At 33.9% G+C, this 24285-nt stretch overlaps 1 protein-coding gene across 1 annotated transcript in view; it reads right to left on the reverse strand.

The window, feature by feature from the left end:
* Positions 1–4387: 4387 nt before the first annotated feature.
* Positions 4388–24285, reverse strand: part of LOC148954334 (mitochondrial glycine transporter-like) — a 38533-nt gene continuing 18635 nt past the window's right edge. The window contains exons 3-7 of the mRNA XM_089086262.1: positions 21340–21516; positions 17680–17845; positions 10483–10652; positions 6923–7015; positions 4388–4613 (exon numbers count right to left, since the gene is read on the reverse strand). Coding sequence (XP_088942388.1) covers positions 4578–4613; positions 6923–7015; positions 10483–10652; positions 17680–17845; positions 21340–21516 — 642 coding nt within the window. The 3' untranslated portion in view covers positions 4388–4577. The remainder of the gene's footprint in view (positions 4614–6922; positions 7016–10482; positions 10653–17679; positions 17846–21339; positions 21517–24285) is intronic.

The following is a 24285-nucleotide window of genomic DNA, read 5'->3' on the forward strand; positions in this document are numbered from 1 at the left end:
AAGCGAAAACCAAAAAGAGACCACGGAGACACAAATGAAATGCAGAGGCCAAACTCAAAGCCCAATTAGAACGTCTAAGACAAGAAATAGGGAAGACATTAAAAAACGAGTGGGTATTGAGGTCATCACTCGTCCTTGTTATGTCTTGTTCCATCATTGTAGTATCGTTTACGTAACACCGTGTGGTTATGACGCTGCAACATGTGTTTCTTAAACAGCACGGCCTTGCGTGAACAATGCAGGCATGAAATATGTCGTGAAATTAGACCTAAAAAATTAACCACGTAACATAAACTTTATTTCAATGATTACCTTAAATATAATGTAAAATTAACTAAGCGCTAAAAGAAGTAAAAATTAAGCGTATGTATTAGTATATTTTAGACAGTAGAACAAGAGACCACACTTAAGGTGAAGGACTAATATCTGATGATGTCGTTAGGCTATAACAACTTAGAAGAAACTTCTATGTATTGATTTTCCCAATGGGAACTATATTGTTTTATTATAACCCGATTAATGCGTGAATTATTGTATGAGTATTTACTTCAAAGAACGTGTGATTCTGCCTCACTATTTTTATTACAGGAAGTAAATGGCGAATTGGTTATCGAGCATTACAATGAGCTGCCCAGTACAGATACAACCAAGTAGCATCTATTTTCATCATATCTCAACCAACGAAGAGTACTCACCATAGACTGCAGGCAATTTTCATCCCAACTTCGTCTACGAAAACAACAGTTACCTTTGATCGTTGTTTCTTCAAACATGAACCATATTACGTATCAGGTAACACTACATTTGAATCTCAGGATCAAACGCTTTAACGAACTATGTAATCACATAAAATGCTGAGAAACCCATCGGTCAATACAAGATATAAATACATAGATATCGCCTTTGATACTCACTATGGACCCCAGAATCATTTGACAGTATAGTGATGATATTTGAAGCTAAAGGGTATTTTACAATATTTGAAGTTAAAAAATATTTAAAGACATTCGAAGATATTTGAAGTTAAAGTTAAAGACAATTTGAAGTTTAATTCTGAGAACCCCATCAAGTAGTAAAAGATAAACGATATTTAACGATATTTGAAGTTAAATGATATTTGAAGATGTTTGAAGTTGAACTTAAAGACAATATGTTTAAAGAGTCACTATAGTATGATGACAACCCGTTTCAAATCAAAACTTCAATTACCCCGTTATTAACCTAGGAATCACCGCAAAGGCTAATCGACGCAAGATATAAGCTAACAATTTTAAAAAAGGCACAAATGAACAATTTGACGCCAAAATACATTCTTTGTGTGCCTCAAGGTGTCCTAAAAAAGGATATCCTGAGAAGAAATACGCCAGCACCTGTAGTGGGACACATCATTTCTCAGTTGACTCTTAGAGAAAACTTGTCGTGTAAAGACAACCAGGCTCGAACTGTTCCATGAAGAAACCATAACGTAAATGCTTCAAAGTTTTTGCCAAGACAAAAAGAGTGAAAGACAATAATTACAACAGAAGGATTGAGTACAATAAAGACTCGAAGCTGATGATTATATGTGAATATGTATATGCTAATTCCTATTTACTTTAATAATTCCAGAATCTCAATAGTGAAGGTGTATTAAAGTTACCAGTGAAAATGGTAAATACAATATTGTGTGTTTTAAATCATTTTTGTATTTAGTGTTAGATATCTAGATAGTTATGAGGTAGCGTTGTCAAGCTATTCATTTATTGTAGCATAGATAGAAATTAGTGTGCCATATAGACAAAAAAAAGTTAATTAAAAAAAAAACTAATATAAAGGTAGAATAGCCCTAAATTTGTTGGAAATACAAGATTAATCAGAGCTAGATATAGAAAAAAAAATTATTAGTTTAGTAATAAACCTAGAACTATGAATAATCTTAGCCCATGAAATGAATTTTAGAAAGGGATGTAAAACAAAATAAGAAAAATAATAGAAAAACATTTTAGCGCCCCTAACGAGCATTTACTTATGACGGGACATCATTAATTGATGGGAAGGGTGATATGTACCATGAGTAAGATGCGATGTATTTAAAATACCAAAATAAAGTTCCTTCTTTCTAAAGATAATTCCGATTTTCTATAATTAAGTTAAACCTAGTTTCAAAAATGAAGTCCTTAATCAGCAAAGAAAAAAAGTGCAGTCACCTCAGACAAAGAACAACACTATCCAGGCTTAAGATTTCGCTAAGAGAGTGAGAAATAAAAAATATGCTACGTACGATATTTCTAAGGAAGTTTACATGGCAGAAAACCGTGTGAACGCCTGAATCATCAGAAATATCTAAAAGGAATTATTGGACGAAAGATTTAAATCCTTGGTCCTCTTGGGCCAATGGTGAGCCAGTTCTTATGGCGCAGGACTGAAGAGCTATGTTTGGTAGTGGGGTAAAAGTGCTTTTTTAGATTATTCGTAAGTCAGATTTGGGGGGATTCGTAAGTCAGATTTGGTATTATTCGTATATCAGATTGGGGAGGATTCAGACGAAATTCTTATATTCTTGTCACCGTTATTGTCATCGAAGTGACACATTGCTGTGCCCCTAAGTATGTAAGTTCAATAAGTCTATTGTCCTTTTTATCTGTTTGTTTCATTTTCTATGTCTGAATCCAGTCTAATGATAGATAATTAGTTCGTACGTCTCCAAGGTAAACGCTCCTAGAGGAAATCGGATTACCAGACAACCCGGGAAAAAGAGGTCACGTTTACATAGCTGTACATTTCATTTTCATCCAATAATTGAGCCTGGCGCAGGCCTTGTTTGCACAATCTACAGTGCTATGAGTGGCACTATTGGAGAATTTTCTATCACCACAAATATCAATCTTTTCGATCGCTACACTCAGTATTTTTAAAAGTAACTCATAAAACCCTTAAATAGCAACTTTGGTTGAAATCCGACATTATTTGGAAAATATTTATTTACATTGTTTTGATTTTGGAGGGTCATTTAAGACCCCTCATCCAATATCAGCTGCCTAAACTAAAATTGCTTGTAAGTGACATATATAAAAAAATTGCCTCGTGAACTGATATAAAGATGTTCCTGCTTTCTCAGTTATGATGAATGCCATGTTGAAAAAACGATTTATCAACCATTCCTTCATTATAGATATGACTTTTTGGGTTGAACTAAATAAACTGTCAATGAATAACTGGAACCCAAAACGAACAGAAACTAAAAGGAATAATCAAGTCAAACTTAAAATGAAGAGAAATCACTCAAAAATGAGTAGGACAGTCCCACTCTAAAACTTCTAAGTGCCCAAGTGCAATTTGCGCTTTACTGAAAACAAATGTATTTTAGGAACTCGCTTATTTATAGTTATAGTATAGAAAAATCGTTGAAGCTTCCAGTACAAAGCGGCACTGTAGTAGACAATCGACGATCATTGGTTACTTCCAGTAATCTTGATTATTATGTTGAACTTTTTCTTTTTTTGTTATTATTTTGTCCAGTAAGAACCACGCTGTTCGAATTATATACTGCTTTGAATGAAATAAAAATGACACTCAAGTCATTTAGAGGGATTGAATAGAAGAGGAGGGGCTGGGGGATTGTCACTCAATTCTTTGAATATCTTGATTAGCCTTGAGACCCATGTTTTTTATGTGATGATGTTGATGGTATGACAAACAAAAATACACCCCTCTAAAGACAAACTATCATCATTAAAGCGCAATTGACACCCACAATGACACAAAGGCCAGAGGGTTTTTGCCCTTTCGGTTTTCTTTGGCTAACATAGCTCTTAATTTTTCTTTGAAAACTTCCTTTTACGAAAAGTTTAAAAACTAATTTCTGGTTGTTTTAATTAACTTTGTTTTTCTTTATTGGTCAATAAAAAAATAATCGTAAAGTTCCTTTAGTTTTTCTTATTAAGAATTAAGATTTCGGCTTGATTTTTCTCTTTTGGAAGAAAATTGCAACGAACTTTAATAACAGTTTGATCGGTATTGACGGTATTGATCTCCCTTTCATGGACCTTCAGCCAGAAAGTACAATGGAGGGTATGCTGTCACACACTCTTCAAGCTTCACCGTCAGTAACCTGGACAAAGAATCTAAAACATGAGATAGCCTATTTTAAATCTAAATTTTCCAGAAAAATTTATTAGAATGTTAAAATCAGAACGGAACGCATATTTTGGTGTACATAATTGTAGGGCGCTGGGCTTGAGCCACTAGGATACTCTCTATACACTACAATAAGACATATTACGCCTACTTCAACTCAAACATGACCAAGAATAACTCTGGGAGTGGTGTTAAATCATAACGAAACTGCTCCAGACATAAACACGATAAGTCCCAGTTCCTCACAACATGTCATCGAACTTAAGAAATAACATTTTCTAACAAATTTAATTCTATAAAATCAATCGTAAACAAGTGAACAACCTCAAACCAGACTCATATCACAGCACCAACCAAAGTGTTTCTCCCAAGGCTTTCTAGTTATCTCCCTCAATCATAGCCACTATGTTACTGGTGATTTGTCTTCGCCTTTTATAAGAGCACACGACTAGTGTCGTCTTCTACCTAGCAGTCTTCAAGCTCAACCGGCGAAGCATCTAAAAAAAAAAATATTCCATAAAGAAAAATACTTACATGAATGGAAATGGGAATACAGAACTACTCACATCAAATCAGACGTTTGGAGCCGTCCAGATGCAAAGTATAGAAAAGTTAGACTGATTCAAAGCTAAAACAAATTTTAAATTCAATCAGGGTTGCCAGCTGGACACATTTTATGTTAAAAGGACACATTCTTGTGTGCCAGGACACAATGACATAAAAGGGCAAAAACGTGACATATTTTAGAAATTTGGGACATAATAGGGCAAAAAGGGCAAAAACATTATTTTTAAATGTATGACATAGAAAGAAACGTTTCTCAACTGGATATATATTTTGCTTTAAAAAAAAGTCACATTTCCCCAAAGTAGTGCTTTTTCTCGTTTTTTTTTCTGAGCTTCCAGATTTTGCCAAATATGTCGTAAGGATTTTCTCAAAGTAAGGGATTTGCATGTTTATATGAGTTTCGTGCTTTCACACTATGTCATTTTGGATGAATGTTTTATTATAGATTTTTTTCGTTTTCATTATATTTGATGCTAACTGGCCGCTTTCGAAGAGATTTACAAAGCGTCTTTTGGTCAATGATACAACTGTAAAACAAATTATCTCTAGTTTTGAGATTTCAAGATAGACACATTTTAACTAAAAATTACACATTTTTGAATAATCAGGGGACACACTCATAGATCAAGAGGTCAGCAATCCTGCATTCAATATGCAACAGAAGTAAAATATGGCTCTTATACCTAATGTTTTGCGTAATTTGAATTAGTCATACAAATTTAATGCTTCGAGGCTTGATAATTCTCATAAGTGGAGTCAGCTTTCAGTTTTTAGCATAAATAAGCATAGTTCTTTTTCACATACATTTTTGAAACATTTCAACGAATTTGTTAGCAACAAAACAGAAAAGTAGCGACCCATATAAGTAACTGAAACACGCTGTAAGGAAAGCCATACGTCGTGCACACTACGCCTTTATTAAGGAAAAATACAGGCAGTGCGCTAAAGCTTTCAAAAAAGGTGATTGTGGTGGGATTGGCCCAAAAGGAGGATCTCAAGGCAAGCTTCCTCCCTGACGAACAAGGCAATCAGACACAACCCACAGATGGAATCCGTCATCGAGCTGTATCATCCTTCCTGACCCAACAGTACTATCTAGTTTCTCCATAATTATTACAAATCAGAAACCATCCTCTTTCGCTCGATATCTTAAATCAAAAAAAGCTCCTGGCACTGATGGAATTCAGCTGAACATCTGAAAGTCAATTGCGAACTCTTAGTTAACATATATAAATAAAATCCCAACAGCTGCCTGGGAAATAGGTCACTTCTTCTAACTATGATTAGAAGGAAAAAAACAAGTCTTTTCAACAGAAAGTAAGGAGCAATATTAAAACTTAAAACGAACAAAAATTATTACGTATATGAGGGGGTTCACTCCCTCGTTAACACTTCGCTCTTTACGCAAGAGTTTTTATTAGTACTTTCAAAAGAGCTATTTATTCCAATTAAACGGCCTTTATGATTCAGAGGTCATTCTTAAAGAATTGGAACACAATTTGAACTTTAGCGTAAGGAGCGAGGTATTGACGAGGGGGCAAACCCCTTCATATACGTAATAATTTCTGTTCCTTTTAAGTTGTAATGTTGCTCCTTACTTTCAGTTGAAAAAACTTGTTTTTTCTTTTTATTTAATCCTACATGAGCTACTCTAATTGCTTGTCATGTGTGAAGCCAAACAGGTTAGGTGTTATTTCGATATGTCCTTTTTGTTACCCATGGATGTGTCAAGTCTTTGTCTTCAAGTATAGACTGTAGCATATTCGTTAAGGAAGTGGCTCTTTCCTAGCAATAGAGACTTTACTATAATGGCTAATTTGATGGTTCTTTAAACTCAAGTAGAGAATAGTATAACGTTTAAGTGGCTCTTCGGTCTCAAGTGGAGAACGTAGCGCAGTGGCTTGCATTGAAATATTTTATTCTTGTCAAATTAAATAACTTTCGAATTGCCAAACTTCCACTAATTTAAAAAAATGCGAGCAAGATATTTAGTTATTGAGACAGAAAGATTCGTTTTAGACAAATACAAATTGCAGGAAAAAAACATTTATTTGTGAGAGGACAGTAGAAAAACCAAGAAAAAAGAAGAAATGAGACAAAATGATGAAAGCGGTAACTTTGAAAAGAACTGTTAGAAGATAAAACTAGAGTAGGAGAAACACCTTCCGATTCTTTTGAGAAGTGATAGTGATAGTCACAAAAGATTAAAATAAGTTACGAAGTAGAATGGAAAGATCACCTCTTCATACAAGCTCCAAGATAATGCAGCCATGAGCGTCCGGCGCAGCATTCTGGGAACAAATCCTTGGAAAAAACCGAATAGTCCATATTCCTTATAAAAATAAGATTTATATCAATAAAAGAAAGGAAAAAAAAATTATTCTCTAGACAATTTAGAACCAATAATAATTAAATAATAATACTTATTTATTATCCACATGCATCAAAAGACAAATAGGAGAGCAAAATGTGAAAGAAAGAGAAAACTGAAAAGAACACAAAACAAGAGAAATCTTCAAAAACATTAATAAGACAAACAGGTCAAACCGCGATGATGCTAGAAGAACCGATATAGCCCCCCCCCCCCCACTTGATCATGAAAATATCTTTTTAGTATTTTTCATTTTCTTTTGAATTGAAAAAAATCCCCCTCTAAATTTAAAAAATTTTCGCCCCCTTCCCCCTGAATTTCCATCGACATCCCCGGTCTTTCTTTTAAATAAAATGGACTAACCGAGCCATTTACCTTTTCCCCTTTTTTAATCTGATACCAAAGGGTAAGACGAAGGAGGTAATTACAATAACAGAAATAGAACGATTGAATATGCGGTATAATTTTTTTCTCAGATATAGGATAAATGCCAGAGAAAGAAAAAAAAATGCGAAAAGGAAAAATAAAATAAAGAAAAAAAATGTTTGGGAAGACAGAATAAAGTTTACTGAGGACAATATGATTTTATTTACTTACGCTGGCAAGAACTGTAGAGCAACCAATCCGAATTTAAATACGCTCAAGAGGCTCTTTTATATCTTTTTAGTTTTAAGTTTTTGTTTATAGAACTTCTAAGTTTTTAAGTTTTTTAAGTTTTACGTTTAAGTTTAATTTTTAAGGCATCGTTTGATGGAGTTTTAAATTTTGGAGATTATTTGTTTAAGTTTTATTTTAGTTTTTAAAGTTTTAATTTTTTCTAAGTCTAATTTTAAGACATTTTTCTGATTAGCTTTGGTTTTTAGCTTTGGTTTTAGTATTAATTTTTTAAGTTTTATTTTAGTTTAAGTTTTTAAAGTTTTTTAAGTTGTAGTTTTTTAAGTTTTACGTTTTAATTTTAGTTTTTAAGACATTTTTTGATGAGCTTTAGTTCTTAGTTCTTAAACTAAGTTTTTAAGTTTGGCTGTTTAGGTTTTATTTTAGTTTTTATACCTTTAAGTTTTTTGCTTGTTTTAAGAATAGTTTCTAAGACATTTCTTTGATGAGCTTTAATTTTTAGTTGTTTTTTTTTAAGGCTATCAAACTAAGTCTACCTTAAGGACAGAGAAATTTGGAGAGCTTAGAGGTCTCGTAGAAGAATAAAAGTTGAAAGAAAGATACTCAGATTTAGCAATATAAAACAGAAGAAAAATTTCGTAGAAAGAAGTACAAGTACAAGGATCTCCAGCTTCCACAAGCCTTACCTTCATATGTGACTATCTAGCTATTGAGCGCAGAGCCACAAGCTGAAAATTTTACATTTCTTCATGGAATAAGAAGCTTTTTAAAGTACTAAAGAACGTTAGCCTAATGACCAAGAGACTGAAGAGGCCCCCCCCTCATATACGAAGTAATATCTGTTCGTTTGAAGTTTTAATGTTTGTCCTTACTTTCAGTCGAAAAAACTTGTTTGTTTAATTTAATCAAACTAAGAACTGCCGAGAAGTCTGATAAATTGACCTGAAAGCATTAAGAGACGAACTAAGCAGGTCGGAAGTGGAGGATAAAATTGTCAAAAATCTGGAAGATGCAGATAGACGGCATAACAGTAGAATATTGTATTGGCATGTTAATAAATAGAGAGAAAGTAGTCAATCTGGACTTGTCCCAATTAAAGACATGAACAGGACCACGATTAGTGGAAAGGAAAGAGTTAAAGAGAGACTGGCAGAACACTTTGAGAATTTGCTAAACCATGCTAGAGTTACAAAAAAATATACAGAGGAGAATGAAAAAGTGCACTCTTAAAAAGAGCACTATAAATTCCAACTTTCAATCAAATAAGCCCTATCCAAAGTTTACAAGACCACCCATTATATAAAAGCCTTTTATGCCTTCGGGGCATAGATTACAACCTTTGCCTCAAGGTTCTGAGGGGCTAGTTCGATCCCGAAGGCCTTTTTATGTGATCTTTAGACTATTTTGAACAAAAATCCTATTTCAAAATTTCTATCGGATACATTTGGGGAAAAGAAGACATGGGAGGGGGGCTAGTTGCCCTCCTATCACTTTTGACCTATCACTTTAAAAAGGATAAAAAGGACACTAAAACTTCTGACTTCCAATTGAACGAGCAACATCCGAAGTTAAAACGACAACCATTTCCATAAAAACCTTAAATTTTAGCAATGGGCAACTAGTATAAGTTATAACCCTTGCCATGAGGGCCGTGGGGGGTTGGTGTCATCCCCAAAGACATAATTACTAAACCTTTCAAATATGCTTAACAAAATGACTATCTCAAATTTTTTATTGGATATGTTTGGGGAAATGTAGGGGGAGAGCGGGGCGGGAGGCTGGATGCCCTCCGATCTCTTTCGACAATTAAAAGCGAACTAGAACGTTCAATTTACAACTCAATGAGCCCCTTCCGAAGTTTTTACGACAACTCTTTCAATACGATGTGCCCTGGTCTGAAAAAAAAACAAATGATACACTGTGCCCACGTCACTCTTTACTTAGGCAGCGCTATTGCGCTGCATATGATAATGATTTATGTTCGTTTTTTACGTACTTTATTTCTCCTTATCTTAGGCTTAATATAAGCTCTTGACTTTTCTTTGAAAAACATCTTTTGTGTAAAAAGTTTTGTTTTATTAATGATACAAGAAATTATTGGAACTAAAGCATTTCTTTCGTGTCTATATGAGACATAAATGAGATATCTGCTAAGATTAATGATGTCTATTAATTAGGTTAATAATTGATTTGATTGGTAATGAGAAGAATTCGATCAATTATAAATGATACTAGAAGGATAATTTTTTTTTCCTTAGTGAGAAATCTGAATATGAATTTATGCTTTAATTCTACCAGTGAAAAATTTACTGACATCTTTCATAAGCCAATTATCAACTGCACTCCAAAGAATCTTTCAGGAATGGGCAATATTTGCCCAATTTTTTTATGATTATTCTATACTACATAAGAAGGACAAACAATCCTTATCAAACTGAACCAAATTTAAATCAACAAGCGACAGATAAACTACACATATTCTACAATGATTTGATTAAAAAAAAAACTTGAATATCTTTAAACAAGGACAGAGGGCGAAAGTTCAATAACAGTGGCGTCAATTCTCGGTAATTAGGGGGGGGGAGAAATATCTTTAAAAATCTAGCAAGGATAGGCTAGTCAATTTTGCTGATGTTTGAATTTTCGTAGAGAAAATGTCAAATAAATGCCATTTCTCAATGAAAATTTCGAAGTGAGGGTATTTTGAAAATGTAAGTGGTTGACAAATCTTGAACGGAAGGGGGCAGGGGTCCATTATCATAAAAACAATAAAATTACTTCTAATATCATTGTTCAACAATAAAAACGATTACCTTATATATAACTGGGATAGCAAGCTTCATGCTAGGATATTTTTTAGGTTCCAACTGTAAATAGGTTTTAAGTACATCTGGAGGATGCGTGATAGTTGAAGCGGTAAGTCCTGCAACCATTCCACACAAAAAGTTCCCAGATATATTTTTCGAAGTACTGTGGCTTTCACCTGCAAAACAATATTTTCGAAAATGGAATGTTGGATGCCAAACCAGGTAGTAACATACCAAATTTAATAGCTGAATAGATGCTAGACAATATACAAGCAGCAAAGGCAGATAATGGAAGAAGGAGCAAAAAATAAAATGTCGGGAGGCAAACCCTTGTAGTAAGACCACGGATTTAATACCTGAATAGATACTAGACAATATCCAAGCTGCAAAGGCAGATAATGGAAGAAAGATCAGAAAGTAAAATGTCGGGAGGCAAACCCTTGTAGTAAGACCACGGATTTAATACCTGAATAGATTCTAGACAATATACAAGAAGCAAAGGCAGATAATGGAAGAAGGAGCAGAAATTAAAATGTCGGGAGGCAAACCCTTGTAGTAAGACCATGGATTTAATACCTGAATAGATGCTAGACAATATGGAAGAAGAAAAGGCAGATCATGGAAGAAGGAGCAGAAAATAAAATGTCGGAAGGCAAACCCTTGTAGTAAGAACATGGATTTAATACCTGAATAGATACTAGACAATATACAAGATGCAAAGGCAGATAATGGAAGAAGGAGCAAAAAATAAAATGTCGGGAGGCAAACCCTTGTAGTAAGACCACGGATTTAATACCTGAATAGATACTAGACAATATAGAAGAAGCAAAGGCAGATAATGGAAGAAGGAGCAAAAAATAAAATGTCGGAAGTCAAACCCTTGTAGTAAGATCACGGATTTAATACCTGTATAGATGCTAGACAATATACAAGAAGCAAAGGCAGATAATGGAAGAAAGATCAGAAAATAAAATGTCGGGAGGCCAACCGTTGTTGTAAGATCATGGATTTTATACCAGAAAATATGCTAGACAATTTAGCATATTCATATTCATATAAGTGAAGAAGTAGCAAAAAGCTATCTGACGGGAGTCAAACAATTTGATTAATACAATTTAGTTAAATAGATTATAGAGGAATGACAATAAACATGCTTCTCAGTCCTATACGGTACGAAGGATCAAAAAATAAAAAGTCGGAAGTCAAACCATTGTAGTAAGACCATAGATTTATTACCTGTATAGATGCTAGACAATATACAAGCTGCACAGGCAGATAATGGAAGAAGGATCAAAAAATAAATTGTCGGAAGGCAAACCCTTGTTGTACGATCATGGATATAATACCAGAATAGATTCTAGACAATATACAATAAGCACAGGAATATAATGGAATAAGTAGCAAAAAACAAAATGTCGGTAGTCAAACCCTTGTATTAAGAACATTGATTTAATACCTGAAAAGATGATATACAATATACAAGCTGCTCAGGCAGATCATGGAAGAAGGATCATAAAGTAAAATGTCGGAAGGCAAACCCTTGTAGTAAGATCATGGATTTAATACCTGTATAGATTCTAGACAATATACAAGATGCAAAGGCAGATAATGGAAGAAGGAGCAGAAAGTAAAATGTCGGGAGGCAAACCCTTGTAGTAAGACCATGGATTTAATACCTGAATAGATACTAGACAATATAGAAGAAGCAAAGGCAGATAATGGAAGAAGGAGCAGAAAGTAAAATGTCGGAAGTCAAACCCTTGTAGTAAGACCATGGATTTAATACCTGTATAGATACTTGACAACATACAAGAAGCAAAGGACAGATAATGGAAGAAGGAGCAGAAAGTATAAATGTCGGGAGGCAAACCCTTATAGTAAGAGCAAGGATTTAATAACTGAATAGATACTAGACAATATACAAGAGGCAAAGGCAGATAATGGAAGAAGGAGCAGAAAGTAAAATGTCGGGAGGCAAACCCTTGTAGTACAGACCATGGATTTAATACCTGAATAGATACTAGACAATATAGAAGAAGCAAAGGCAGATAATGGAAGAAGGAGCAGAAAATAAAATGTCGGGAGTCAAACCCTTGTAGAAGACCATAGATTTAATACCTGTATAGATACTTGACAACATACAAGAAGCAAAGGAAGATAATGGAAGAAGGAGCAGAGTTAAATGTCGGGAGGCAAACCCTTGTAGTAAGAGCAAGGATTTAATAAATGAATAGATACTAGACAATATAGAAGAGGCAAAGGCAGATAATGGAAGATGGAGCAGAAAGTAAAATGTTGAGAGGCAAACCCTTGTAGTATAGATAGTATAGATACCAGATAATATAGAAGAAGCGACGGCATGAATTAGAAGAAGGCAAGCCCTTGTAGCAAGATCATAGATTTAATCCCTTGGTAGATACCGGATAATACAGAAAAAACAGCGCTATTTATTAGCTTCTGTCAAAGAGTAATTTCGGGTGGCAAAGCCTTGTATCAAGATCATACATTTAATCCCTTAGCAGATACCGCATAATATAGAATAAAGAAAGGCAGAAGATGAAAGCAGCAGAAAATGAAATGTTGGGTGGCAAACTCTTATAGTAAGATCATAGATTTACTACCTGAATAGACACCAGATAATATAGAGGAAGCGATGGCAGAAAATCGAAGCAAGAGCAGAAAATAAAATGTCGGGTGGCAAACCCTTGTAGTAAGATCTTGGATTTAATACCTGAATAGATACCAGATAATATAGAAGAAGCGATGGCAGAAAATCGAAGAAGGGGCATAAAATATAATGTCGGGTGGCAAACCCTTGTAATAAGATCAAAGATTTAATCCCTTAGTAGATATCGGATAATATAGAAGACACAAAGGCAGAAGATGGAAGCAGCAGGAAATGAAATGTTGGGTGGCAAACTCTTGTAGTAAGGTCACAGATTTAACAGCTGAACAGACATCAGATAATATAGAAGAAGCGGTGGCAGAAAATCGAAGAAGGAGCAGAAGATAAAATGTCGGGTGGCAAACCCTTGTAGTAAGATCTTGGATTTAATACCTGAATAGATACCAGATAACACAGAAGAAGCGATGGCAGGAAATGGAAGAAGGCGATGAAAAATAAAATGTCGGGTGGCAAACCCTTGTAGTAAGATCATACATTTAATGCCTGAAAAGATGTCAGATAATAAAGAAGAAGCAAAGGCAGAAAACAGAAGAAGGAGAAGAAACTAAAATTTCGAGTGGCAAACCCTTGTAGTAAGATTGTAGATGAAATAACTAAATAGACATCAGATAACATAGAAGAATCAAAACCAAGTAAGCATTAGGCATATATGCTAACAATAAACCATGCAAAAGAGCAGTAATAAATGAATCAAAATTGAACGCTGAAAGAATTGTAAATCTGAACAGACCTAAATCTAGGTTTTGACATTAAAGAAATTTTCCTTTAGTAGCCGGATTTCGTCTAGTCCGACGAAGAGAAGTCTCCGTGTTGCCAGATATTCAAAAGATTATTTTTCCGACTGGCAAAGTTTGGTGAAGATAAATAAAATTTCCCCTTAAAGCAGTGGTAAAAATATTTTGCTGATATCATTGTTTATAAATGTATTTAGTGCTTTTTTTATATTTCAATATTCTAGCATTTTTCTTTTGTATTTAGCATTCAACCAGACACAATCTTAATCCAAATAGCGGCGTCGCTTGGTCATTATCGCCTAACAAAATTGACTACCTTATATTAGAAATTGCACATGAGGACAAAGAACATAGAATAAACAAAAAAAACAAAAAAACAAAGAAGAAAGAATAACGACCACTTGTAGAAATACGAGCTGGTATTCTTTTTTTTTTTTTTTTTTTTTTTTTTTTTTTTTTTTTTTTTTTTGGTATGTTGCACAACTGGTCTCTGGTCCGTAATCAACTAGCTGAAAATCCTTCAATATAAACTATAGTGGTTGCAGAATCAATTTGTGAGGCGTTTAGGCTACGTAACGTTCCCGTATATATTTAAACTAGATTTTATCATTGGTGCCTTCAAAACCCTTAAAGACTGATGAAAATCAAAACTCCTCCAGATATACCTACTTATCGTATTTTGATTTCGGATTTTAGATCACTATATTCCCCACGCAGTTAACAAGCTCTGAAATGCACGGACACAGAATGTAATGGAGGTTCAAAGGCATTCCAAAATTATCTATTAAAAAAAAAAAAAAAAAAAATCCACTTAATTTATACTACAAGTTTCTTTGACCTGTTGCCATACATAGTTCAAATGTTTTTAACCTGGTAAATTTAATCAGGGGTGGTGACCTGGGTTTTATGACTTTTCTTTCAAATAAATATATTCCTAATTTTCATTCGATCTCATTTTTCCATCCGATTGTAAAGAGGAGAATTATCTGTTGTGTATTATAGACATTCGCTTGTCTTGTCAGTGATCATAGTAATTGCAGTTCTGAAGTGTTTAAAATATGAGTTACATTAACATTTTTTTTTTATTTGTTCTTTTTTTTTCTTTCTTACTTGTGTGTTAGTTATTGTTTTTAGACGACTTATTTAAAAAAAAAATTATTTCTTTTTTCTTAAAGTTTTTTTTCCGTTGAAAAAGGCTCCCGGACGTGGAGCCGAAATATTCAGATTTTTTTTATTTAAAGTTTCGTTGTTGTTTTTTTTTTTGTACTTTTGTTCCAAGGCTTCATTTACATTAAATCTGTTTTTTTTTTTTCTCTTAATTTTTTTTGTATACCTTATGTAACCATTTTAGGGATTAACATTCGATCATTTAGGACCTTTCTCTATAACAGTCCCTGAATGATCCATGCATGATACACTGGAACCTCCAATCATCAACATTTAAATCCTTTATACTTTGATTTTAACAAGGAGCAAAATGTTCATTTTTCAACTCAAATGGACTTATGAAACCTGTTTTAAAAGAGCAATTTCCATAAATTTTAGGTTCTTATCCTCGACAGAAGGACGCAATTCTGGCAAGGATTAAACAATATTCATGAAAAAGTAGGAAATACTTTTTTTTCAATTTATTTTTTTAGATTTTAATTTTTTTATACTTCTATATCCAGAATTTGAAATCACCGACATAAAAAGGCTTAATGTACCAAGGAGAGGGGAAAGAATGTCAAAACTGGCTAAGTTGAAGCTTAAAGAACCAATATATGTCTTAAAGAGTTAAGAAAATTTCAATTTTTAACGAAGAATATCTCCATAAGGAGGTATACGAATTTTGTGGGTACCAAATTTAAAAAAAACAAGAAATGTGGATGAAAAATAAGCCAAAAAAGAAGATAAAAGCATATGGCAAGAAACAGCTTAAGAATACCATGTATGGAGAATATCAAAACCAATTTGTGGAATACTCCCTTGTTTTACCTTGATTTTGAATTTGTTTACTGCAATATTAGACTTAGGTTTGTTATAGATAACAACGAAATCCTTAATTACTAACTATGGTGAACATGAATCTTTATTTGTGAAATATTTACCAACTATATTTTAATTTCAGATTTCTGTATTGCATCAAAGCAATACAGCCTCGGGTTTGCAACCAACAATCCCAGCAAATCGTTTTATTTAATTGATTTTTTTAGCTACTTAAAACTTTTTCATACGCTGACCACTGGTCTGCGTAATGCAGATATCGATCGCTGATTTTTTGCCTTCGGCCGAGAGTGTAATGCGTGGTTGGGGGAAAATTATTCGACGCTTCCCGCTTTCGTTTCATTATTATTTTTTCTTTACTCTCTTTCAGTCATATTGCGATCCTAGATATTTCTAAAGATAATTTACAAAAATTTAGGACCATTTGTTAAATAATTCCTGAATGGTCATCGAGATTCAATATGTCAAAGGCATATTAAATGTTTATATATGCAATATGCAAGTGGGTTGGGGTAGCTAGAAGATGTTCCAACCATATAAAATATGCTTCCACTTTCGTAAAAATGAATCTATGAACTCTCTGCTTTTAAGAGGTTACTTGTAGAATTTTGACCCCTTCCCAAGGTGATTCACGGACAACCATTCTAATGGTTTGACCCAGGGCTAAATGAATCTGCTGAGTTAAAAAGGTGGTTGGTTGCCCTCTGATCGGTTTTGGTCCTGAAAAAGAGCTATAATTGATTTGCGATCAGAACAGCACTTCCTTTTCTTTTTATTCAGATTATTATGGAGACACTTTCACATAATTCCTTCACCTGAATTGCTTCAGCGGATTGTTTCAAGTGATTTCGAACTAGGAGCTGTTTATCAAACAGTTCGTGGTAACGAACTGTAAGTAAGGAGCGACCCGGCTCAATAGTAACCGAAACTCTAAAAAACGGATCTTTGCTACCAATAGATCAGATTTTAATGCTGATTTGAGAGTTTCATTAAGTTTAGTTTTACCCATCAAAAGTTACGCGCCTGAGAAAATTTGCCTGATTTTCGAAAAAAGGGGGAAACACCCCTAAAAGTTATAGAGCCTTAATGAAAATCCCATCATCAGATTGAGCATATCAAAGAAACCTATTGTAGAGGTTTAAACTCGTACCTGCAAAAATGTGGGATTTTGTATTTTTTGCAAGAAGAAAGATCACGGATGCGTGTTTATTTGTTTTTTTTTTTTTTTTTTTTTATTCCAGGGGTGATCGTGTCAACCCAGTCGTTCTAGAATATCGTGAGAGGGATCACTCGAACGGAAATTAAAAGTTCTAGTGCCCTTTCTAAGTGACCAAAAAAATGGAGGGCCACTAGGCCCCCATTCATTTACGGAATAATTTCTGTTCATTTTAAGTTTTAATGTTGCTCCTTACTTTCAGTTAAAAAAAAGTTGTTTTTTTTTATTTAATTACTAATCAGAGACACTGCACCACCACAGGTCAGAATGTTTCATCAATTTTATACAATCCTCTCTTCTGTTCAGGACGACCGTAAAAAAAATAATAAGAATTAGACCCATCTTGTCCAACAGACAACACTTATCTTGTCCAGATTTTAAACAGTCCGTATGGACCCGAAATCGTTCAAATTCATTTATATTCTTACACTCTACATAATTTTTTGGCTATATTCCAGTGAACTCCATTTTAAGTTAGTACATTGAATAGGATTAGTACATTATGGCCAGTCATTAAAAATTTGAGAAACAAAAAAACAGTGGAACCAGCCAAAATACTCCAACACAAAACATCTATATACCAAAAGCAAGGCTCTTAAAGGCATTGTATAATACGTAGTAGATTCCAGAATACGGTATATCTCGAAGTAACGTTGGTAAAAGTCCATATGTAAAGCCTCTTAGACCTTCGTGTCGGTAAATCTGACCAAGACCACCTAATATGCTGGAGTATGTAAATTTCCCACTCTGAAAAAAGAACAAACATGTACTTAAAGGGACTTGATATGATACAGCACACCAGCGTTGCCAAAGCGGTGCAATTGTATCATTTTTGGTACAAATGAAAAGTGCTGGTACAACGCAGTATATTTGGAAAGTTTCTGGTTACAATCAAATGTTCCATTACACTTTGGTTTTCGTTTCTCCTTCCTGATTCAGATATCTATTCATGCTTTAGTTTCTTAAAATTTTTTGTCTTCTTACGGCAAATTTTTAACCTGCTATTCAGATGGTACGAATTAATCTCTTGCGGTGTAATTTTTTTCATTTTGTTTTCATTTAGTTTCACAGTTTGGCGGTATATTTTATTTCAAAGCCTTGACAACGCTGATGCATAGACTACTACTTCACTTACTTATACTTGCAGAAGGAACAGGTGTTTTGCCTCACTTTAGCATCTGAAATTACGAGGTTCTGCACTTTACACATTTGGAGAAAAACAACAACGTAGTGCTTCTGATCTCACCAAGATGAAGATGATGTATTAGAACTTTGTTAGATATATTTTCGTCTTAATTAATGAGATTGAAATATATTTTGCATATCCCTCTATGAACTCATACTGTCAATTTAATTGAAAAAAAATACAGCTACATGATCCTTGGCCATTCAAAGCTGGATGGCACTTTTTTCTTAGACTTTAATAACTTTATTTTCAAGCTAAGAGCTGGGGTCTAGTGTTTATCTGCAAAGCTTGACCCGAAAAAAAGTAAAATAAATTAAATGGGATCTCTAAAGAAGGCAAAAACCAGCTGATTATATATATATTTTTTTAAGCATAACGGCAAGAATGTGACATAAGCACACTAATCAAAAACGTCACTTAAATCTGATTGACGTTTTCGACAAATACTGAAGAGGCAAGATTGCCACACATCTTTCGAAGTCAAATATTTCTAAAGCCCAGCTCTCAAGCCTAATTACGCAAGCTATTTTACCAATCATAATTGCAATTAAAGTGTACACGATGTCTTACTATGGAAGGCTGGGTATTTGCAATTTTATTCTTTTTATGTAGGCTAATACAAAATTAGTCGATTGTTTTTGGCAATTCGTTTTTAAACATTCAAATTAATCATTTAATCGCAGGCAGTTATGTTTCTCATAAGTTTTTTTTTCCTACTTAGGAATACAGTTTCAAATACAATTCTAATTTGAAGACTTTCATAGAGACAGATGAGAATAGCTTACAACTCTTTAACATTACAATTGAAGAAAAGTCGTTTGTTTTACATAGATTTTTGTGATAAGCACATTATTTAAATAGCAGATTTATTTATTTTTTTATATTAGCACACCTATTTTTATAAGCATGAATTCTATATATAGAGGAGTCGAAACGTGAGATGTTCCCAAGTCTTATTTTAATCTTACCAAGTCTTATCTAATCCTCTCATAAAATATTATTTACTTTTGAGTAGACCTGCTCAAAAGGTGGCAAAATATTGACTATCAGAACATCCGTACCTGAGCAAAAGAGTCAGTACGAGTACAATAAAAGAGCATCACTTAAAAATAAGTAAAATGTAATAAAAATATATGAATAATTGGTAAAATTTTTCATTAAGACAGTGAAAAAAATATATACAATATTTAACCTGAAATGTTTAACATTTATGTTTAGAAGCCTTTATCAAGGAAAAAGAGTTAGACTAAAAATCTAAAAGAAACAAGAAAATAATACAAAGAGTGGAAAAACGAGAGAGGAAAAACACTATACAACAAAAAAATGTAAAAAAAACAAAAAAAAACTAGACTAAAACGAAAAAAACAAAAAAACTAGATAAGACTTTCCGAGAAATTTCCCAGAAGGACTTCAGGGAATTTCGTTTTTGGACAGGTGTGCCAGATAGAATTCATAATGCGGCGCCGCTAGATCGATTTTGATTAACAAAATTAACCGTCGTCTGTCCGAACTTAGCTTGACAGTGCATTGAAAGTTTTGAAATAAAACTGAAAGTTAATACAGTGCGAGTCAGACATGCCAGCTGGAATTCAAACACTGCCAAAAAATATTTATGAGCCGGAACTTACATAAATTCTGAATAAGCAAGCTACGTATATTTTTCTTCAAAATCCAGGTTTTCCGTCACTAAATGAAAAAAAAATTCGTGATGGAGGGAAATAGAGAGTACCCTTCTTTTTCGGGTCATTTAAAATTTCGTATTTCCGGACGACAAAATTGGCGTTTAACGTGAATAAACCTTACTGTTTATGTACTACTGAAAATGTAGCGGTATTTGCTTTTAAATAGCTATTCATTCAATCGACTATTTCCAAAAATTTCTCAAAAGACCAGAAAATGTTACTTTCAATCTAATACAAAAAACATAATTACTATCGCGACATCACTTGGTCACTTCTGTTTAATAACATTTACCGTCTTCCGTCACATCTTAGCTGCAACTATTTCCGAGGAAAGATAAACTACAATTTTATTCTGTCTTTGGCTGTAAAGAAACAATTGACTTTCCTGGCTCAAGTTTCGATCCAACCATTAATAAAAACAAAATCTAAAGCATGTAAGTTGAATAGACTAACTGTGGAGACAACCACCATGACTGCGCTAAGGATCGGGAGATCTGAGGGTTCAAGGACCATCTTAAGAGTGTGCGTTGAGTACTTGACGCTGCATATTCTTTTGATCACTAATAAAGGGGGCAGACACAATAACAGGTTTTCTTAAAATACATTTTTCACGCTTAGTTTAAAAGTGATGCAATTAAGAAGAAAAGAGAACAGTGCATAGTTTCTAAATAATCATATCTAAATTACAGCGAAGAGTACAAATAGCTCAAGAGCGAAAACTAAGGATCAACAGCCTTTTTTTGTAAGCTCTAAGAGCATAAACATGGACCATCCACTATAATTGCAAGGGTGGTCGTTAAGTATGAAAGGGTAGCAATTACTTTAAACATGTGAAAGGAGGCAGGTTAAAACGCATCATGTGTTGAGTCACAAACGTAGGACAGAGACACTAATACTGTACATTCTACGATATGTCTGTTATACAGTGTAACATATAAGAGAAGAGAAACAACATAGCAGAGCGTTTTAATGATACTGAATTACTTATTTATGAATTATTTCCTAATATTCTAAAAGTTTGAATTAGGGAAAATATTTCCAAATTTTTTTCAAATATTCCAAATATTTGAATTAAGAAAAGTATTTCCAAATTATTCCCAAATATTCAAAATATTTGAATTAAGGAAGGTATTTCCAAATTAAGAAATTATATTTGGAAATTATTTCCAAATATTTGAATTAAGGAAAGTAAGCAGACGTAATATTTGGAACAGCAACAAGGGGCTGCTAGGTATACCCAGCCCTAACCCTAATGAGTAGTATCTTAGACTAAAATTATCCTAATTTCTTTTGAATTCGGCAATTATTTAGGCATTAAATCTTCAACAATAAATACACTTGGAGGAGAACTAGGTTAACACATGAAAACTAACCTCTAACCTTGTTTTCATCACAGTAAAAGGCATAACGGCCAGGCCAGCTGTGGTTCTTGAAAATGCACTTGCTAAAAATGATAGTACTTTTGAGTTTCGGTCGGGATTGAATGAGCCCTCAATAATTTCTAAAGATGTAAAATATATGGCTATTCCGGGTACACTTCTTAGTAATGTCTAAAAATGAAGGAGAAAATATATAGAATATAAATTAACAAGGGTCCAATTCAAGTGTATTTTTTCAAAAAGTAGCCTATTTGAATTTTAAGCATTATGAAAACCCTCTTTTTGCTAAAGAGTCAGAGAGGCTTTATCTAAGACCGGATTTTAAAACGTACAAAATTAACGAAAGACGTTGGGAGGCTGCTGATTCCCAAGCCTCCTACTATCTGATGGTATTATGTTTAATTCTTTCCTATGAAGGTCGTCACTACTAAAACCACTAAGCCTACCTTTGAAAGCCTTTGTTTAAACAGCTACTGATAGAGATTTTATATCCAAGCAGCCAAGGCAGCAAGAACCATGCCACCTCACCTTGCATAAGTCCAAACTATGTCATTATTTGTTTACTTGGCGACTACGTAACAGTATATCACCTGTAAATAGCACTTTAAAATTTTTCTTTGTAGCGCTTTTTTCCAAAATAACAAATACCAGCTGAAAAAGAGGCCTGTTCAAAGATGGCAGCAAAAGAAGCCTTCATTTCTTTCTGACAATTATCACCGTCCACCGTCACCATCTCACAGGCAGCTTAAGACTTAGGGCCTGATATGCCAATTTTCAACCATGTACCTAGGTTTACTCCCTAGAATCGCGGCTGTTCAACTTCCTTTTGAAAGAATCAATAGACGAGCTTTTATGGATAACCTTCATTGAGAGACTATTCCCAATAGAGGTACAGCCTCTTGCGAAGCTTTTCTCCAAATTCTCCAAGCAGAGCTTCTCCTCTTGTAGGTAATGTGACTGTATTATGCTTCTATGTGTTTGCCGTGTTGTCTTGGAAAACAGTGTTACAAGTGGAGATAGCTAATCGCATGAGGGATAGGGAATATACTCGTAAAAAACTGTCATTGACACCACATCAAATTTCTCACTTGGAGGTCTTAAGGGTACCCGATCAGTAACACAACTCACCCTTACGGCCATATTTTGAATTCTCTGGAGTCGCCCACCTAGTTAACTTTACTGCAACCTAGTAAAGAGCTAACCATAGCCCACAGTAACCAAAAGTTTAAAAATGCGTTTATAAAAAAAATGTCTAGTGAGAAAAAAATTGCCATTTGTAGCTGATTCAGGAGCGGTAATTATACTTCCATTAATCTAGACAGCAAAATGTTATTTTGAAAACAAATTTACAGGAATTTTGAAAGAGTACCCCTTCAAAAACGACATCAGATCAAAACGAAAAGCACACCGTTAGAACCTTGTTTAGAACAGTTACAACCCCCATTCACCTTGAAAAACAAGGAAAATCCCTTTTTGCAAGGGTAGCACTGATACGTCCTCTTTTTGTCTTTTTTTTCGGGGCACTAGAACATCATGGAGAGCTGTTTAAGGACTCGTTTGAAAGCTAATTTTTACATCTAATCACTTTTTATGAATTTGACCAGATGATTCCATTATAAAGAGGCATATAGCACCAAAAAGTGCGCTTTGGGTGCCATTTCCAGAATAGAAAGGCTGAGAAGAATCAAGATGGTACTATCATAATCTTCATGGTTTAAGACAGGACTTGTGAGATTTTAGAATCGCCCCTCTTTTATATTCCTCCCTTCCCAACCTCCCTTAATATTATTCGTTTATTCATGTCTTATTCATTATTCGTAGTAGCCATCTAGTTCTAGCAGAACTAGATGGCTACTGGAACATGATAGAGAGCTGCTTAAGGGCTCATTTAAAAGCTAATTTTTATATCTAACCGCTTTTGTAAAGTAAAATTGATAAAACCATCATAAAGTGCCATGCAGCACCCAAAATTGCACTTTGGTCTGCTTTCCCTTTTTAATGAAAATACCACAAAAGGGCCTTTTCCAAAAAAAAAGACTCCAAAAGAAGAATTTTCAAAATCTAGGCTGGGGCAAAACAAGGGGGCACGCCCCTTATTAATTGCGAAAAATGGAACTAGCACACAGGAAACATTGTAGATGGGTGTTTAAAGGCTCAATTCAAAAGTATGGATCATTCCGGCGTGCAGTTTGTGGATGTAAAAGTGGACAGAGCATTAAAAAGCCGCATGGACTAGTGATAAAGTTTTAAGGTCTAAGTTACCTTAGTTACGTTATATTTCTAGCATGTAATTAATCCGTTAATTAAAAAATCAAATGATATAAAGAAAATCTTATTTAGAAGACACTTTGGTCTAGTGGTGACGCCTCTGTGCTGTTGTTTTTGTAAAAAAAATGTTCGAATATAGGATAGAGCATCTTTTCTTTTAATGCGAATTCTCTTTCAAGCGTTGATTCATTTCCAATCATCAGTCCTGCTGAAATGTTGAAGTCAAAGAAGCAAAAATAATGGAAACACAAATTTTATAAATTATTCTAAATATATATTTTAAATTATTTTAATAATCTCATAGAAAATGGTCGCTGGCCCAGGATAGAGTGACGTGGACGTCAACAGTTGCAACCTTATTCGCCTCACGGCGTGGGAGGACCTAAGTCTAAGTAAGTAAGATAATTAAATTTTTATTTGCGACTCCTCGAAGATGCCAAGGAAAATTCCCCATGGCTTCTTTTTGTGACAAATTCCATACTTTTAAGGTAAAATTTAGGAAAGATACGAAGTTAAGCCTATATTTAATGCCCTATTTTAGTAAAACTCCTGTTATTTCCATTAATCTCTTTGCCTCAGTTATAAAAAAATCTTTTTGTTAGGTTTATCGTCATTATTTTTAAAACCTAAAAAAAATTGCGAAAATTTTTTTTTTTTTAATAATATTTTTCT

Source organism: Artemia sp. Qi Xiang Cuo, chromosome 3 (genome assembly GCF_049724085.1).
Source record: "Artemia sp. Qi Xiang Cuo chromosome 3, ASM4972408v1, whole genome shotgun sequence".
Classification (NCBI taxonomy): Eukaryota; Metazoa; Arthropoda; class Branchiopoda; order Anostraca; family Artemiidae; genus Artemia; species Artemia sp. Qi Xiang Cuo.